Below are 17703 nucleotides of genomic sequence, written 5' to 3'. Positions count from 1 at the left end.
CGTTTTTGATTTTTATCTGCCACGTGTCGTATCCTATCTTCAGATATCCTTTTCCAACCCTCCATAAATACGGAGTCATTCACTCCATCATAGCTCACCAATTCACAAACACATCTCTTCTCATTTCAGAAGCTTAGAAATTCTGAACTTCCTTTTCATTTTATATTTTTGGTTCCTTGTTGCAATGAATAGGTTCCGGAAATTGCTAATGCAAGAGGAAGAAGATGCCATTACAAGAAATCGTCAAAAAGCCCTAGTGATGTAGGCAGCTTCCTCTCATATCTTGAGGATCCAAGAGGAAGAATCACAGTGGGGTGGTTCACAGCCCGGGCGCCAATACATCGCAAGAGATCGAGAAGCTATGGATCGACGACTGAAAGCTCTATACTTCACTTCGCCGTGCAGGTTCCAGGGCGATGTATTTTGCAGAAGGTACAGAATGCGACCTCATGTGTTTGACCAAATGATGCATGATGTCGTCAACCACGATCCGTACTTCGTGCAAACTGATGATGCATCCGGTAGAATTGGTTTGTCTACCGAACAAAAGCTGACTTGTGCTATGAGGATGCTTGCTTACGGGCTTCCGGCCGACCTGTGTGATGAGTTTCTAGACGTAGCTGAATCTACAGCTTTGGAGATCTTGTCGCACTTTACTAGAGCAATCTGGAATGTGTACCACGATCATTACCTTCGTCGACCAACTCCGGCAGATTTGCAGCGGTTGCTTGATGTTGCCGGCAAAAGGGGGTTCCCCGGAATGGTGGGAAGTCTCGATTGTATGCATTGGCAGTGGAAAAACTGCCCAACCTCATGGCAAGGGCACTTCACTGGTTATAAGGGAAAACCCACAATCATTCTGGAGGCGGTCGCATCATACGATGCTTGGATTTGGCACGCCTATTTCGGACTTCCAGGTTCCCTTAATGATATTAATGTACTTGGAATGTCTCCATTATTCAATGAAATATGCACAGGTGAGGCTCCTCGAGTTTCGTACCATGTAGGTGCTAGAGAATATGGACAATGCTACTACCTAGTCGATGGGATCTACCCTAAATGGGGATCTTTTGTGAAAGCAATTAGAAATCCAATTATGCCAGAGCAAGCTCATTTTACAAAGATGCAGGAGTCATACAGAAAAGACGTGGAGAGGGCTTTTGGCATTCTTCAAGCTCGTTTTACAATAGTAAGAGGACCTGCCAGTGGATGGGATAGAGAGGATCTCCAATACATCATGATGACATGCATTATTTTGCACAACATGATTGTCGATGATGAGAGTGAAGAAGATGAAGATTCGTCTATTGACCTCGATGATATCCCCACCAGACCAAGGAAAGCACAAATATATGAGAGGTATGAGGATGATCATGAGGTTGAGCGCAACCGTCCTGAACTTGAGGAGTTCATGACCCGTTACCAGGGGGTTAGATGCCCAATTGTGCATAGAGTCCTTCAAGGAGATTTGGTTAATCACCTCTGGAACATGAAGCTGCAAGCAAAGCGGAACCGCAGTTGAAGAGATTGTAATTTCACGCTTTCAATAATTGGCAATGTGGCCATTGTGTGGTTTGATTGTTTGTGTGTTTATGCTTTATAATGTTGTGTGGTTTTATTTTATTATTAGTGTGTTTATGCTTTTGTAATGTAGTGTGTTTTATTGTTATGAATAAAAGTGAGATAAAAACAAGTTTTTGTTTTATTTGTTAACTATAAAATAAAGCAACAATTTTATTTCATAATTGAAAAACATAAGTAAAAAGTACAACCAATAAAATATTTCTAATTTCTCCTCATCCATTGAGTCTCTTGAACTGGCACATAGAGGTCCAAGTTAGAGTCATCTTCACTATGTGGTGTATTTTCTTCAGGAGAAAAGGAGGGTTGACGAAATGCACCAGCACTAGAGCTTTGTTCCTCCCTCTCAATAATCTGTGCTTGCTTCCTCTCCCAATAACTCCTTTTTTTTGGTGTGAAAATTGACGGATCCACTATCATTGTGCGAGCATCATGCGCGTGCTGCTCAGCTAATCTAGTCTCCTCCTTAAGTCGCAGCTTGTATTCGAGATCGCGCTCTCCTTGGTCTGCAATCCTTTGCATTTGCAATAAGAGTTCACCTGTTTCGTCTTGCCTGGATTTTTTCTTAGCAGCCTTCTGAGCTTTTTCACCTGGGTGGCGTGCATGCACATTTGAAGAGCTTGGGCTGCTGTCGTCCTCTAAGTTGATAGAGGTAGGAAAACTTGAGCTACCGACATTCATGCCTGGAGGATTGCTAAACTTTTTTGTATCCTTTAATATTGGCCAACAATGTTGAAATGTAAACTCCTCTCCTTTAGCTAAGGTGTGATATATTGACTTAGCTTGTAATTCCTATAAATAAGAAGATATTAATCATGTACTATATATATTTATACGAAAGTCAATATACATAATATGCTAAAATAACGGTAAAATTAAACGTCAAGAATAAGGATGATTACCTCGTCGGTGGCATTATCACCACTTCCTCGAAGAAGTGCCGCTTTGTTAAGAGCTTGACGCCATCAAGTGCATGCCGGTCTAATCTTTTTCCAACGACCGTCACACCCTCCTCCCAATCTAACCACTCCTCCGGCAGGCTTGCAAGTCTCGTATACTTCATGTATACGCTCCCACAATTTTTTTTTCTCTTGACTAGTACCCTTAGAGCCGTCTTCACCAACGGTAACTACAGCTATGCACAAGGCTATATCTTCGGCGTCCTTCCAACACTCTTGTCTTGGGTTAGGCATCTTCTAAAAAAATTGAAAGCTAGCTAGATGAAGAACAATGGTGAAAAAGAATGAAGTTTGGAGGAGATTGGAGATGTTTTGGAGTGAAAAATTATGAAGAAGAGGGTTGGTATTTATAGAATTTGTTAAAGTTACTGTTCCAATGGGCAAAAAACATTTTTCTGGTTTTTTAGAAAATTTTCTTTTATTTTTTCAATTTTTTTTTGGGTTTAAAACACATTTACTTTATTATTAACCGTTGATTTTAATCCATAAAATTTTTTGAACCGTCAGATTGGATATTCAGTATATATATATATTAACTTTTTATGTTTAGAAAGATTTAATCTGGGCCTTTCATTTTAAATAGAATTAATGAAGTTGAATATGGGCCGTTAGATTTCTTACCGTTGGAAGACTTCCGCCCGTTCTGCACAGCCGGGCCCCAAGTGTCGGCTGCATCTCCAGCACGTGTCTCGCGCGTCAGCCACTGCTGTGCAGTTATTTTGTCGTCTTCCCCGAGTCCCTTCTGTCTTCTCCCTCTGGCGCGTCATCTTCTTCAGCTGCAATTGCAGCACATGCAGCCGGGGCCCACCGTTTCTCTTCCCTCCCAGCTTTGGCTTTCGTTCTTCAAAGTTGAGTCATTTTGACTCAGCTTTTGGCTCAATCACGAAAATGGCTCCACATGCTCAGCCGTTGGAGATGCTCCCCACAAAAGCCAAAGCCAAAATGGCTTATGACTCCAGCCGTTGGAGATGCCCTAATAGAAGGTTCAAAGTCCATATTTTAGACCATGGTTGAGCAAAACCCATCTGCAATCATGAATTGGGTCGATTACAAAAATGCTCCATGGTGGTCTAAAGTCCATTTCTTGGTCTAAATATAGACCACCATTTAAACCACCAAAGCTGGCCCACTTCAAGCTTCAAGTTGCATGATTGCATAATTGATCCAAAACTCAATTTGAGTTTTTCCAACCCGCCGACAGTTCCTTTTATTTATTTATTTTTTTGAATAAATTTGATTTTATGAAATCTTTAATTTTATGAAATAAATTTTATGAATCTATATAACTAGTTACGAAATGACACGTGGCATGTAATATCCTATCAAAAAATTTAATAAGATTCAATAAAGATAAAAAGTGATTTGTGTAGATAAAAATCTAATCGGTAATCTGTAGAGTTGTATATGAATCGACACGTGGACTCGAAAGTCTTATCTAACAAGGGATCCCCTTCAGTGCGTTAACGCATCTATACATTAAAAAAGATTCCATTTGGTGACCGGTACCAACCAGTTGCACCGGTTGTGAGAATTTGAATTTCCCAAGCGCCTCAACTGTCGAGCCCACTCACTCCTTTCATCGTCTTCTCCGTCAAGAGGCTCTCACAACTCGATTGTTCTCCATCTCTGGTTTCTCTCTCCCTTTCTCCACATCCGAAATCCCTGCACATCCTCTTCCTAAACCCTAAATCAGAAATCCCTCTTCTCTGGTTCCTCTCACTCTCTTCCCCCATCTCCGAAATCCCTAAGAAATCCCTCAAATCCCTAACCCTCATCCCTAACCGTCATTCTTCTCTCGTTCCTCTCTCTCTTTCTCCATCTCCGAAATCACTCGGACCAAACATGCCACCGAAGGTCTACACAAAGAAGGCACCGGAGGTGACAAAAAGAGTTCTCGAATGGCGGCCCCTAAACCGAGCAGCTCCACAACGATCTCCGATGGAGGCCGCCGAAAGAGTACTCTAATTGCCGCCTCTAAAGTATCGGCTTCGGCGACGGTCTCTGAGGTCTCGAACCAAAATTCTTCAATTTTGGAGTTCGCAAAGAAAGCTTCTATTAACGGCACTGAAGAGGTGGTTGAGGTACCTAAATTGAAACCTACTTCCGATGAAGCGGTAATTGAGGCACCAAAACCTTCTTCCGATGAACCGGTGGTTGAGGCGGAGAAACCTCCTTCCAATGATACGCGGTAGCGAAAAGAGAAGGCAGCAGAGGATTTAGAGTTGTCTGCCTCACCTCTCGAAGCCAAAGAGGTGAAGGATCGAAAGAAGCTCATCATGAAGAAGAAAGCCTCCGGTCGTTCCATGAGCTTTTTGAACTACCTGTAAGAATTCAAATTTCCATCTAATTGGTAATTTTGGACTGAATGACTCAAGTTATGTGACATTGTTAGATTGAGTGCATGAACATTCAACACAAAAAAATCAATCCCCCAAAACTAAACCATGATGTGAGTATTGGATGAAATTACATGCTCGTTTTGCAATTACATGTAATACTAACTGGGATTGCTACTAATTTAACCAATTGCTTATGTTTCAGTTTCGAGTTGAGATATCTCAAAAATGGAAAGAGCTTCCAGCTGAAGAGAAGGAACAGAATGTAGTGACTGATCGATGCGGTCAATCATCAGTTTCTGAGGAAGAGTTGCTTGAGTTAGTTCAGATTGATACCCGTTGCTCTCCAGATCGCTTCAGATCTTTGGTTACAGACTTTAGCGATGAGAAAAAGGTAGCCTGTTCAACAATTGGATTTGATGTGTTGTTGAAGATGTCAGGAAGGAAAATTCACCACTCTTTGTTGTGTGTCCTTGTGGACTCCGTAGACCCCAATGCATGTACTATAACTATGCACGGAAAGAAGATTGAAATGGATGCAAGTGACTTTGAAAATGTAATAGGGTTGAAGAATGCTGGGTCTGAGGTCGACTTTAGATCACCCTGAGTTGATGGCGATAATAAACTCCTTGTGTGGGAAGGATAAGAAGATCAATTTAAGGGATGTGCAGAACTACCTGAAGGATACAGAAGAAGTTGACAACAAGTTTAAGCACCTGTTTGTGCATTTCACAATGAGCACCATCCTTAGCCCATCTGCCTCACTGACGATACCAAAGAAGTGGCTGCTGGCCCTGAAGGACGCTCGCCTGATTAGCTCTTTAAACTGGGCTGATTACTCATTCAAATGTTTGATGGAGGCCATCGTCAGTTTCAAAAAAGACTCTCAGTCCTATTGTAGCGGTTGTGTCCTGTTTCTGCAACTGTTCTATTTTGATTGTGTTTCACATGGGAAGACCATTGTGGACAAGTCCTTGTACCCAGTTGAGGCTTGGGGGGACCATGAAACGGGCAAACTGCTCAAATGGGTGAACAAGCAAGGTGGTTTGCTGAATGAAAATGTTTTTGTGGCAAAGGTTGGCGATCGTGTTGGTAGTGGAGATCAGGCCAAAGCATATGGGGTGATTAAGAAAGAAATGTCTGACTTGGCTGCTAAAGTGAATGGGTTGGAAAATAATATGTGCAATCTGAGAGATGATATGATGGGAAAGATGGACAAAGTCTTGAGTATGCTGAACACTCTGACTGCACAAAATGTGAATGTCAATCAGAACATTCAAACTGATGGCTTAGCAGAAAAAGTAAGCCCTAAGAAAGTTTCAAAAAAAGAAAGCTGGAGAGCAATAGGAGGTATGAAGTTATGAAGTTGTGGGCAGTAGTGAATGGAGAATGAAACGAAGTGTTGTGTTTCTTGTTAGTTGATCAATAATAAAGGAATGCATTTAGTGCATTCCTTTATAATTGTTGTGTTTCTTTGTGGTTGATCAATAAAGGAATGCACTCACTGCATTTCTTTATAGTTGCTGTGGTGTTTCCGTTTGTGCAGTGCATTTGTTGCACCTTGTAATAAGACATGAGTGGGTTTTAATAAAGTTACTTTTCAATGTATCCCTTCTCTATTCACCGTTAATGAATGCATCTACTTTCCCATTCTGTTTACTAACACACAACTACTTTCTATCTCACGTAGGTGTTACAGGTACATGGGGAAGACTTGCAACCAAAAAAGAAGACCTCCTTGATTTGCCTATCTGACTCAACATCTGTAGTCAGCCACTGAAAAGTATGAAGAAAGTTGATGCCAACCCCACGACCAAGAGTAACATAGAGAAGATTGGTAACTTCAAAGTCAAGGGAGATCGGGAGGAGGTTGACAAAGGAGTGCTCAGGTTTGTTTATGATGTGTCAGCTGAAGAGAAGGAGACCATTGTGGATAGTGAAAATTTCTTCACTAGTCGAAAAGCAGTTTGGTCACTTAAACCTAACGGATGGTTGAAGATAATATTATCAATTTTTTTAGTGACTATCTATTTCTAGGACGATTCCCAAGCAATAGATGTTGTTACTTCATAACATACTTTTGTCAGAAGATGAAAAGTTACAATGACAGAGACATGTGTGGAGATTCGGCAAGGGCAGTTTCGAAGGGTTTGGGTGTAAAGAGATCTGAGAATGGCATACCTGAGTGCGAGAAGGTAAAGGAAAGGTTTTTCTTTGTGTTTAGCAATAATTGTTGGTTTTTCTCTCGATCGCACATCATTCTCACATTCATATTTTCAACAGATTTTCATACCAATGCATGACATCAATCATTGGTACCTCCTTGTTATGCGTCTTGATAATCAGACAGGAGAAGTGTGGGATAGCTTACAATGTAACAGGAGACGAATGAATCTGTGCAAAGCCGCTGTAAATGATATTCTTGCATTTGAATCTTTTTGTGTTGAAAACCCTATAAGCCTTGTACTTATCATTATTTTTTCCTAATTGTACAGTTGCAAACACTAGACATTATCTACCACCATGTGGAGTTCAAAGTCAAGAATGTTGTGAAGAAGTTTGCTGACTTCCATGTATTCGAGCCGGCTCAATGCCCTAAACAAGAGGGCGGTTCTGACTGTGGGGTGTATGTGATCAAACACATGCAGTGTTATGGATCTGAGTGGTGGCATCAGGTATGTTTGTCATTTCTGCATGAGGTATGAATCTGAATGACATGTGACATGTTGGTAATAGCTTAGCTTAACATTACTTATTCAAATAACACTGCAGTTTAACTCAGAAGAGGTTCGCATGGACTTAACCATTGAATTGGTAAGGAACAAATTCAATGAGTGCTGGAAATGGATCGAGGAAGCCATCAAAACTCGGCCACCACCAATATGTTCTACACCTAAGACGGCACAAAGGGAAACTAAAGCAGCACCGAAGAAAGGGACCGTGAAGAACCCAATCGTCCGACCATCTCGCACTAGAGCTCAATCCAAGAGGGGTGTGGCATCAAATGTCCGTCGTAGCAGGTGAGGGAAGGTTGCAGGATTTTGTGATTTTGGAATGTAGTTTACTTGCAGGTTTTTGTGGTTTTGTGGAAGACTTGCAGGTTTCTGGGATGTAGTTCAGTTCACTTGTAGGCTAAGAATGTAACACCCCTACTGTACTTGCAATTCGATAGGCAATGTAGTTTACTTGCAGGTTTTTTTTGGTTTTGTGGAAGACTTGCAGGTTTTTGGGATCTAGTTTAGTTCACTTGTAGGCTAAGAATGTAACACCCTACTGTACTTGCAATTCGATGGGCAATGTAGTTTACTTGCAGGTTTTTATGGTTTTGTGGAAGACTTGTGCAACATTGAAGTCATTTACTTATTTTCCAATCTACCATTAAGCTCACAAGTAGACCTACATATGCATTGTACAAACAGACCTACATGTTTTCTACACATGAATCCTTGGCCCAGTAGACTTACATATGAGGAAAACTTTTTCAAACTTCTTCAAATAGATCTACATGTTTTCTGAACGTGTTTACCTTTCCAGCAATATCATTGTTCCCCAATGAGTAGACCTCCTTTCTCAAGCCAGTAGACTCCTCTGGCAAACTGATTTCTTCGAAAAGGTCTACACAATTAGGGAGACAAAGATGCTCGGACAAGTACTTGAACTACATATGAAACTCAAAACAACGTAATTTTTTTGGTTACTCATTTTCACTCCACAACACCATTAGGCAAGTAGACACCATTGAGGAGCCCAATAAAAGGGAACTACATCATAAGGAAAGCATGTTAACGTGAAAATCGATGCGGTGCAGTGGAGATACATAGACTTTTCTGGCAAACTGATTTCTTCTAACAGACATACATGTTTTCTGAACGTGTTTACCTTTCGAGCATTAAATTGTTTCCCTAATGTGTAGACCTTCTTCCTCTAGCCAGTAGACTCTTCTGGAAATCTGATTTCTTCAAAAAGGTCTACACAATTAGGTCTGCTCATTCTCAATCTAATTACTCATTTTCAATCTAGAATTCAATAGGCAAGTAGTAGAGATACATAAACCAATAGACTTTTCTGGCAAACTGATTTCTTCAAATAGAACTGCATGTTTTCTGAACGTAATTTTTTTTGTTACTCATTTTCACCCTACAACACAATTAAGCAAGTAGACACCATTGAGAAGCCTAATAAAAGGGAACTACATCATGAGGTTACTAGTTAATGGTCAAAAGTTACATACATTATAACGCGAATACAGCTAGAATTGCTTAAACGAAATGCCAAAATGATGGAAGTTCAGCTTCTAACATTAAAATGATTACAAAAACAATCTAAGGAGACTACAGTCACATCCACAGAACACTTGCTTGGTGAAAATCATCAATATCTGGAGAGAATTCAGAGTCACTAGGCCACCACCAATAACCTGAGGGAGGTGAATTGGCATTCCCATCTTGTTCCTCTTCCCAGTGGCATAAGATACAACTGCATCTCTTTTTGTTGTCTGGACCGACGTTGTACAGGTGTGCGCATGTGCCGCATGGTCTTTTAGTGACATCGGCGATATGGATGCAAAATCCTTCTTCAACAGCAGAACATGTGTGCGCATGTATTGGCTTTGAGTTGTGTTCCTTCTCATATTCATCAGAGATATGCTTATGCTTTTCATCCATTGCGGGGACCATAAGGCTACCTGCAATATTGAAACTAGGCTTCTTCTGATCCCAGTTCACAATGGGGGGTGTTTCTTCCAGTGAAGACATCTTGCACACCACAGTGAAAGGACAAATAATACCTGTCAAAACAACCATGAAATTTTTAACAATTACATTTATCGAATAGGTTTATCGAATAGGTTGAGCAATCATCAAAGCAATAGCCACATCTTGAAGTTGAGCATTTAATCGAACAGGTGGTGTGCATCTTCATTTGAACCTCCAAATCTTTACTACTTTGTTTCATTGTGAGTATACCAACTACTAAACAATACAAGTAGACCATCTTCTTGTTGTTGATTAATATACATGATTCTCAGCTATGAGAGACACAAAATGAAAGCAGTCAACAAAATAAAGAAATAATAGTAGCTTACTTTGACCTTAAACTAAAATGAATGCTTTCTATCCTTCCTCCAGACTTCCTAAAAAACAGTTTTGATGTTTCTGGGCGTTCCCATCGAGCCACTGATCAGAGAGAGTTAGTGTTAGCTGAAACCTTTGCCATGGAAGAGAATATGAGAGAGTGGAGTGCGAAGAGAACAGAGCAGGAGGGTGGAAATCAATTTATATTGTGTGAAGAGAACAGAGCAGAATGGTGGAGTGTGATTTATATCGGTGTTTTGATGGGATTTAAGGTGTTTTTCCGCCTTGGTTTCAAATTTCGATGCTTTGCCGCCTTGGTTTGCACCCTCAAATTTTCAATATGCTTTGCCGCCTTGGTTTTGCCGTCTTGAACAGGAAGGGTTGCGTTTTGGATATTTATGGGTTTGATGACTAGGGTCTGACTAGGGTCTTTGTGGATATTTATGGTTTTGGGCAATTTAGGGTTTTCCTTCAAGTGTCAACCCTAAACCCTACACCCTAAACCATAAAAATGCATTTGTGTTTGATGATCCTAAACCCTAAATCCTACCCTATAATGGACTATGTAATTGATCAACATTATCCTAAACCATATTCCTAAACCATAATGGACTATAAAATTGATCAACATAATGAATCTTCATGATGATCCAAAAACCCTAAATCTCTATGGGCAAACCCTTTACAAGTAGGAGGTTATTTGTACTTGATGATCCAAAAACCTTAAATCTCTATGGGCAAACCCTTTACAAGTAGGAGGTTACTTGTGCTTGATGATCCAAAAACCCTAAATCTGTATGGCGAAACCCTTTACAAGTAGGAGGTTCCTTTTGCTTGATGATCCTAAAACCGTCAGGAACAAAATAATGGACCATAGCATAATGAATCGTTAGATGTGACTTCTAGAGGCAAACCCATTACAAGTAGGAGGATACTTGTGCTTTATGATCCTAAACCATAATCCTAAACTATAAGAGACATATAGATCAACGTTAATGAAGATTCATTGTGACACCTAGAGGCAAACCCTTTACAAGTAGGACTACTATATTGGAATTATAAATCAATGCAAGTTAGCTATTACATCATCTCTTACATAATGTCATATGATGTAGGGATGATGTATATTGATTTCCTTATTACAATAGGATAACTCCACCTCTAAAGCATAATTGATATATGTTTACTTATTTTCCAATTTACTATTAAGCTTACAAGTAGACCTAACTCTGATGTTTACCTTTTTTCTAAGATCACTATCAGTTTCCAAGTAGACCACCGACAGTAATTAGTAGGTAGGGTCATTACTTTTGGCCGACATCACTCTACATGTCAATGGGGGATTGGGTACGTTTGTTGCCCCACAGGATATACACAAAAGATTAAATTATTTACCTTTTTTTTCAATACAGTTACGATAAACAAGTAGACCACTGAGTTTAAGTGCGTATATGTATTTGCTCCAAAAACAGATAGGTAACGTGGTTTACATCTATTTCCATAATTGTATTGATTAACAAGTAGACCAAGTGATAACAACTAGTAGCTGGGAAACTGTTCCTTTTTTTTGAAAATGGCTACACGATTTGTGAGATATGAATACTTTGACTAGTAGACCATACAATAACATATAAGATTGACACTACTACAAAATCACTGCAAATGTCAGGTGAACTTGTCCTGCAACTAGCACTAAGGTTGGCACAAGATCATTATCACAATCTCTACTCACTACTTCAAAATGAGGTCACCTTTTTACATGTACGATATGTGTACCCAGCACCTTTGCATCTACTACAATGAATGGATCTTTTCGCAGGTGTTGCATTCCAAGGAGTGTTGCTTCCTTCGCCGCCTGTCTTTTCACCTTCTTTGCCGCCTCTCTTCTCAGCTTCTTTCTCCTTCCTATCTTCACATGTATGAGTATTGTGGCCAGGACCTTTGCAATAACTAAAAGTAATCGGTCGTTTGGATGGCTCATACTTTTTGTCGCTTTTGGCTTCTCTGCCTTTGGTCTTAGCGGTGATAGGATCTCTTAAAACACAACCTTTACTCTTCGGTGTAGCTATACTTTGAACCTGTTCACAGTCTCTCAACAACCCTTCCATTATTGTTGTCAGTCTATTTATCTCTCTCTTCAACATGTTGTACCCTGCTTCCGACTTGGAAGCATAAAAACACATTCGGTTGCAATCAACACTCATAGCACCATACCTACTAACTTCCAGGGCTTCTTTGGAAATATCTTGTTCCGGATATTTGATTGAACACACATCTCTAGCAGACTTCGACCATCTCTTCACAAGCAGTGACTTTGGAATCTCATTGATGTGTTCGTGTTTCATCACTGTGAACATGTGAAGACATGGGACTCCCCTATACTGAAACATGTTACAAGAACATACCATGATCGGGTCTGTTGCACTTTCAGTGTTTTTCCCATGGTAGTAAACTACCTTGTGCTCAAAATCAGGCCGCTTGTAAGCTGATATTGTGTAAACACGGTGCCCATCTTCAAAGTACTCTGGTCCCTGTTGTAGTTTGGCTTGGCTCTCCTTCTTGATCTCCTTCCTAACCCACTTAAACACCTCGTATGTGTATATAGAAGCTGCATGATTCTCCAAGTCTTTTAGGTGAGTTTCGAGAACAGGGGTTGAGTTCATAGTGTTAAAGTCATCCCTTACTTGATTGTTTCTTAATCTCATGAGTGCTCGGTCCATCCTCGGAACGACTTCGACTAGTTTCATGCCGCTTCCAATAGAGTCTTTGATGAACCTATTCATGCCCTCACACCTCTGCGTGCTTCTCATGCCAGCCATAAAATGGTTCCTGAAAAATGCTTGAGCCCACTTGTCTCATTTCTCATACATCATGTTGATCCAGAAACTGTTGTGGAGATCGAATTTCTCCACCATGTCATGCCACATTACTTCAAACTGCTCCACAGTTTGGAATTTTCTCATGCACCTGTTAAAAGCTTTCAACTTTTCGTTGCACTTCAAATTAGTGTTGGCATTTCTGTAACGGTGCCAAGCACAAAGACGGTGCTTTGCTTGTGGCATCACGTCTTCAATTGCACTACGCATGGCCTCATCTCCATCTGTGAGTACAGCTATTAGCATCTTCCCATTCATTGCATCCAAAAACGAACACAACAGCCAAGTGTATGTCTCCACCGTTTCATCGACAAGAAGAGCAGCACCAAACAAAATACTTCCCCGATGATTGTTTGACCCAATAAACAAAACCAATGGCTTTTTGTAAACATTGGTTTTGTATGTGCTATCAAAGATCAGCACATCCCCGTAACACATAAAATCAATAAATTCATGCCCATCTCGCCAAAACATGTTTGCTAACCAGTCTTCTATATCTACATTGAACCTGTAGTAGAAGTATGGGTCTTGTGCTGCCAGAGCGTTCATGTAGGCAAGTGCGCCTTCGGAGTCACTCTCAAAGGAAGTGGTGCGCCGTTGTTGGTCAAGCTTGTTGTATAGGTCCTTCTCAGTAAATCCCACTGTCTTATATCCCCCCGCCTGCTCCACCATGTACTCATACGCATGGCAAGGTCTGATTGACACTTTAGATATTGTATTTGTACGGGCCAAGTCTGATTTGCTGACATTTCGATGCGAACGAATGAAGGTAGTCTGGTTTCCAGTTGCTAACTCGTGAGAATGCTCTGGAACAAAGGCTTTCACCACATAAGCTCCTACAAGCTCGTTGTAATTGACCCTGAACTTAGCCATGTAATTTACCCTTGTAATTTTCCGAGGAGTGCGACCCATTCCGTCCAGTACGAACCACTTTTTAGCTCTAGTCCCTTGCTTGTTGCAAAGCCATTGTCTCCTCCGGATCGTACCTTTAGCCTCTCCTTTGGTATCCTTCCTAAATCTAAAGCCAAGTGCCAAGGAATATGCAGAATAGAACCTCTCTGCGTCCTCTACTGTCTTAAACGTCATAGCCTTCACGTCTTCAACCTTCAATCTTCTGTAGTCTGGGACATCGTTGAACACTTCATCATCAGTTTGTGTTTCATCAGCTCGAGTCCCTTCCTTGTTGCAAGCCTTTGTTGTGTTGTCCATCGATTTGATGCTTCAGTCTCAGATAAATGAGGGGAGACAGAGAAGTCGAGCCAAAGAGAGATGGGGAAGAGAAAGAACAGAGAGAGATGGGGAAGAGATAGAACAGAGAGAGATGGGCAAAACGGTCACCTTGGTCTCTAATTTCAAATGCTCCAGACGGTCAGATGACCGGATCTTCAGGTAACCAGTTGCACCTGCAGGGCCTACTATCCAAGCGTACCAGTAATTGTTTGCCACGTAGATCACACATGGGTGCATTAACGCACCGAAGTCTTACAAAAATTCTGTTTTAAACCTTGCTAAAGAAAAGGGCCACGAGTGGGCCAGTGTTTAGAAAAAAATTTCGGTCCAAACCCGCAGAAACCTGACCCGGATCCAATTATTCAGAACCCCTGCAGATGACCGTTGTATCCTAACGGTCATATTTGATTTGGGGATTTAGGGTTCTATCCGGGATTGAAAGCGCAGGGGACGTTCATGTCCTCTATGGAATTCAACACACCAATTCTGCGGATTAAGAAGCTGAATTAATCGATTGCTGTTTTGGATAAAAACACATGCTACCGCGATAAAGTTTTGCAGCAAATTAAGAAGAACAAGGTTAGAATTTCTGGAAATTTTGGGTTTTTTAAATTTTGGATTTTTTTTATCATCGTAATATGCAAGAACAATAGAGGCATTCTCGGCGTGCACCTAAGCTAGAGTAGATGGTGACCGGATGAAACTTAATTTTCAGAATTTGTTTTTGTGATGCGATGGTTTCCGGAATGAACATGAACTTGAATATCTTGATGTTTTGATATGATTGTTTATATGTTGTGAAATTTCTATAATTTGTCATATGCGATGATATAATATGACATGTGATTAAGTCGATCTCCCTGTACATACTTGTTATACTAAAAGTTGCAGATTGAAAGGAAATTTTTCATGGTTTGTGAATTTAAATGGTTAAGTGGATATGTTGCACAAAGTGATTATCTGCTTATTATTCAAAATTCATTAGGATGAAGAAAAGATCAGAAACTTGTGTTTTCGTTTTTTAAACTGTATATGTATATTGTCTTCCAAAGAAGTTTTGAGCTATATGGTTTAAAAGTGGAACAACATTATGCATCATTTTGAGTTCAATTTTGGATTCTAGGGATTTTTCTTCTGTCATAAAGATGTTGATTGTCTTTAGAATAATATGAATTCACTGTTTGTGGCATAATGATTGAGGAACCTACAGAATATCATGTTTCTGCTATAAAAGTGATGCTTGATATTGCCTGCAGAATTGGGGCTAAAAATTGCATTAATTGCTTCTGGTACTGTTTTGTTTTGTTAGATGGTTTGTTTTCTGCTTGTGTGTTTACCTGAACTGCTTTAGAATTAACACATGTATGCAGAACACTTCTTGACAAAACCTGTTTTTTGAGAATTGTTAAAAACTAAAACTTACACTTTTCTTTTGTTTTTTGCTCCCTAGGAATCACATACATGAATTTGAATAATATCCAGATGCTTACTGGATCCAACTTTAAGGCTTGGAGGAGTGGTGTAGAGTTTTATCTCATGATGCATGAAAACATGGACTTATGTTTCACTGATATAGAGCCTTATGGAATAGATACCAATAGCTCAACTGATGAGAAGAAATACTATAGAGACTGGCATAGAGCTAATTATAGAGCTAAGAATGTGATGAGGACCACCATGTATGATACTGTGAGGGGTAGTGTAGATGAACCAACCTTAGCAGTTGATTATATGGGTGCTATAGCTAAGAAATTCAAGGAAAGCAATAAGGCTGAGGCAGCAAGACTCAATAAGGAGATGAATGAATTAAAATATACTGGTAGTGGAGGAGTTAGGCAGCACATTTTGAAGCTTACTGAGTTGAATGCTAGGCTCAGGGATCTTGATATGGGGGTTAAGGATGACCAACTAGTTCACAATGCCTTAGATTCCTTGCCACCTAGCTTCAACACCCTGAGGACTAGCTACAACGCACAAAAGGAGAACTGGACCTTGAATGAGCTTATTGCAATCTGCGTGGATGAGGAGAGCAGGATGAAGAAAGAGAAGCAGCCCTCCACCTCTGTCAATTTAGTTGAAAATCCAAAGAAACAAAACAAATTCAAGCCTAAGAAAACTATAGCTAAGCCATCAGGAAATACTGCAGCAGCTAAAGTCAACAAGTCATTTAAGTTCAAGTGCTACTTTTGTAAGAAAGTAGGACACATGAAGAAGGACTGTACAGGATTTAAGGCATGGCTTGTGAAAAAGGGTAAGATTGATTTATTTGATCATTTAGAAACTTTTTCATTAGAAGTTAATTTTGTTAACATGGAACCTCATTCTTATTGGTTAGATAGTGGCAGTCCTTTACATATTACGAATTCCTTGCAGGGATTCATAAGGAAGAGAAAGCCAAGAAGTGATGAAGCTAACATCTGCGTAGGGAATGGAATGAGGATTGCAGTCAAGGCAGTAGGATCTTTAAGACTAGATTTGGGATTAGGAAATTTTCTGGTTTTAGATAGTGTTTATTATATTCCCTCAATTCAGAGGAATTTGTTTTCAATTAGTCTTTTGGTTAAGAGTGGATGTAATTTTTACATTGGTTCAAATGGAATACAAATTTTCAAGGATTCTCTTGATTTCTTACTTAAAGATTATTCTATTTTTGGTTCTGGTGTTATTGTGAATGATTATTTTAGATTGAATTGTTTATTAGGTCAACAAGAAACTTTACTTGTTGAAAATAACAGTAACACATCAAGCATAAACACCATTACTGGTGTCAAAAGAACCCTACACAATGAAAAATCTGCATATTTGTGGCACAGGAGACTTGGCCACATATCAAAAGATAGATTGAAAGTACTTGTGAAAAATAAAAAACTTCCAGAATTAGACTTCGATGATCTTGAGAATTGTATTGAATGTTATAAAGGAAAAATGACAAACTTAAGAAAGCAAAATGCCAACAGAAGTAAGAAACTGTTGGAATTAATCCATACAGATATATGTGGACCATTTAGACATAAGACAATATGTGGAAATATCTACTTTATTACTTTTATAGACGATTTTTCCAGTTATAGCTACATTTACTTACTGTCAGAAAAATCACAATCACTTGAGGCTTTTAAAATTTTCAAAACTGAGGTTGAACATCAATTGGATTTGAAAATTAAGGTTGTGAGGTCTGATAGGGGGGGAGAGTTTTATGGCAAATATACTGAGCAAGGACAACAAAAGGGTCCCTTTACATTATATCTGCAAAGTGTAGGCATAAAAGCTCAGTATACAACACCATATAATCCCCAACAAAATGGGGTAGCTGAGAGGAAAAATAGAACTCTATTAAACATGGTAAGAAGTATGATGTGTACTTCAGGATTGCCAAAGATATTTTGGGGAGAAGCCTTAAGAACTGCAAATTACCTTTGCAACATATCCCCAAGCAAAGCTGTAGATAAAACACCATTTGAATTATGGTGTGGTAGGCAACCAAGTTTACACCATTGTCATGTCTGGGGATGTAAAGCTGAAGCAAGGATTATAATCCAAATTTAGGAAATCTTGATCCAAAGTTTGTAACTTGTCATTTTATTGGTTACTGTGAAAAGTCTAAAGGCTATAAACTTTATTCACCTCACCATTCACCCAGAGTTTTTGA

The 17703-nt window shown here is 39.7% G+C and overlaps 2 protein-coding genes across 2 annotated transcripts; one reads left to right on the top strand and one right to left on the bottom strand.

The window, feature by feature from the left end:
* Positions 1–361: 361 nt before the first annotated feature.
* On the top strand, positions 362–1522 carry LOC112170852 (putative nuclease HARBI1). Its single transcript, XM_024308137.2, has one exon. It carries the CDS (start codon positions 362–364, stop codon positions 1520–1522), a length of 1161 nt encoding a protein of 386 aa, XP_024163905.1.
* An 11281-nt stretch (positions 1523–12803) lies between these two features.
* Positions 12804–14033, bottom strand: LOC112170851 (protein FAR1-RELATED SEQUENCE 5-like). Its single transcript, XM_024308136.1, has one exon. The coding sequence runs from the start codon at positions 14031–14033 to the stop codon at positions 12804–12806; it is 1230 nt and encodes a 409-aa protein (XP_024163904.1).
* Between the last annotated feature and the right edge of the window lie 3670 nt (positions 14034–17703).

The sequence above is a fragment of the Rosa chinensis genome, chromosome 6, assembly GCF_002994745.2.
Source record: "Rosa chinensis cultivar Old Blush chromosome 6, RchiOBHm-V2, whole genome shotgun sequence".
Classification (NCBI taxonomy): Eukaryota; Viridiplantae; Streptophyta; class Magnoliopsida; order Rosales; family Rosaceae; genus Rosa; species Rosa chinensis.
This window is presented reverse-complemented; position numbering and strand designations above follow the sequence as displayed.

Coding starts and splice junctions, on each gene's coding strand:
- LOC112170851 (XM_024308136.1), bottom strand. CDS start 14,033: ATGGACAACACAACAAAGGCTTGCAACAAGGAAGGGACTCGAGCTGAT.
- LOC112170852 (XM_024308137.2), top strand. CDS start 362: ATGGATCGACGACTGAAAGCTCTATACTTCACTTCGCCGTGCAGGTTC.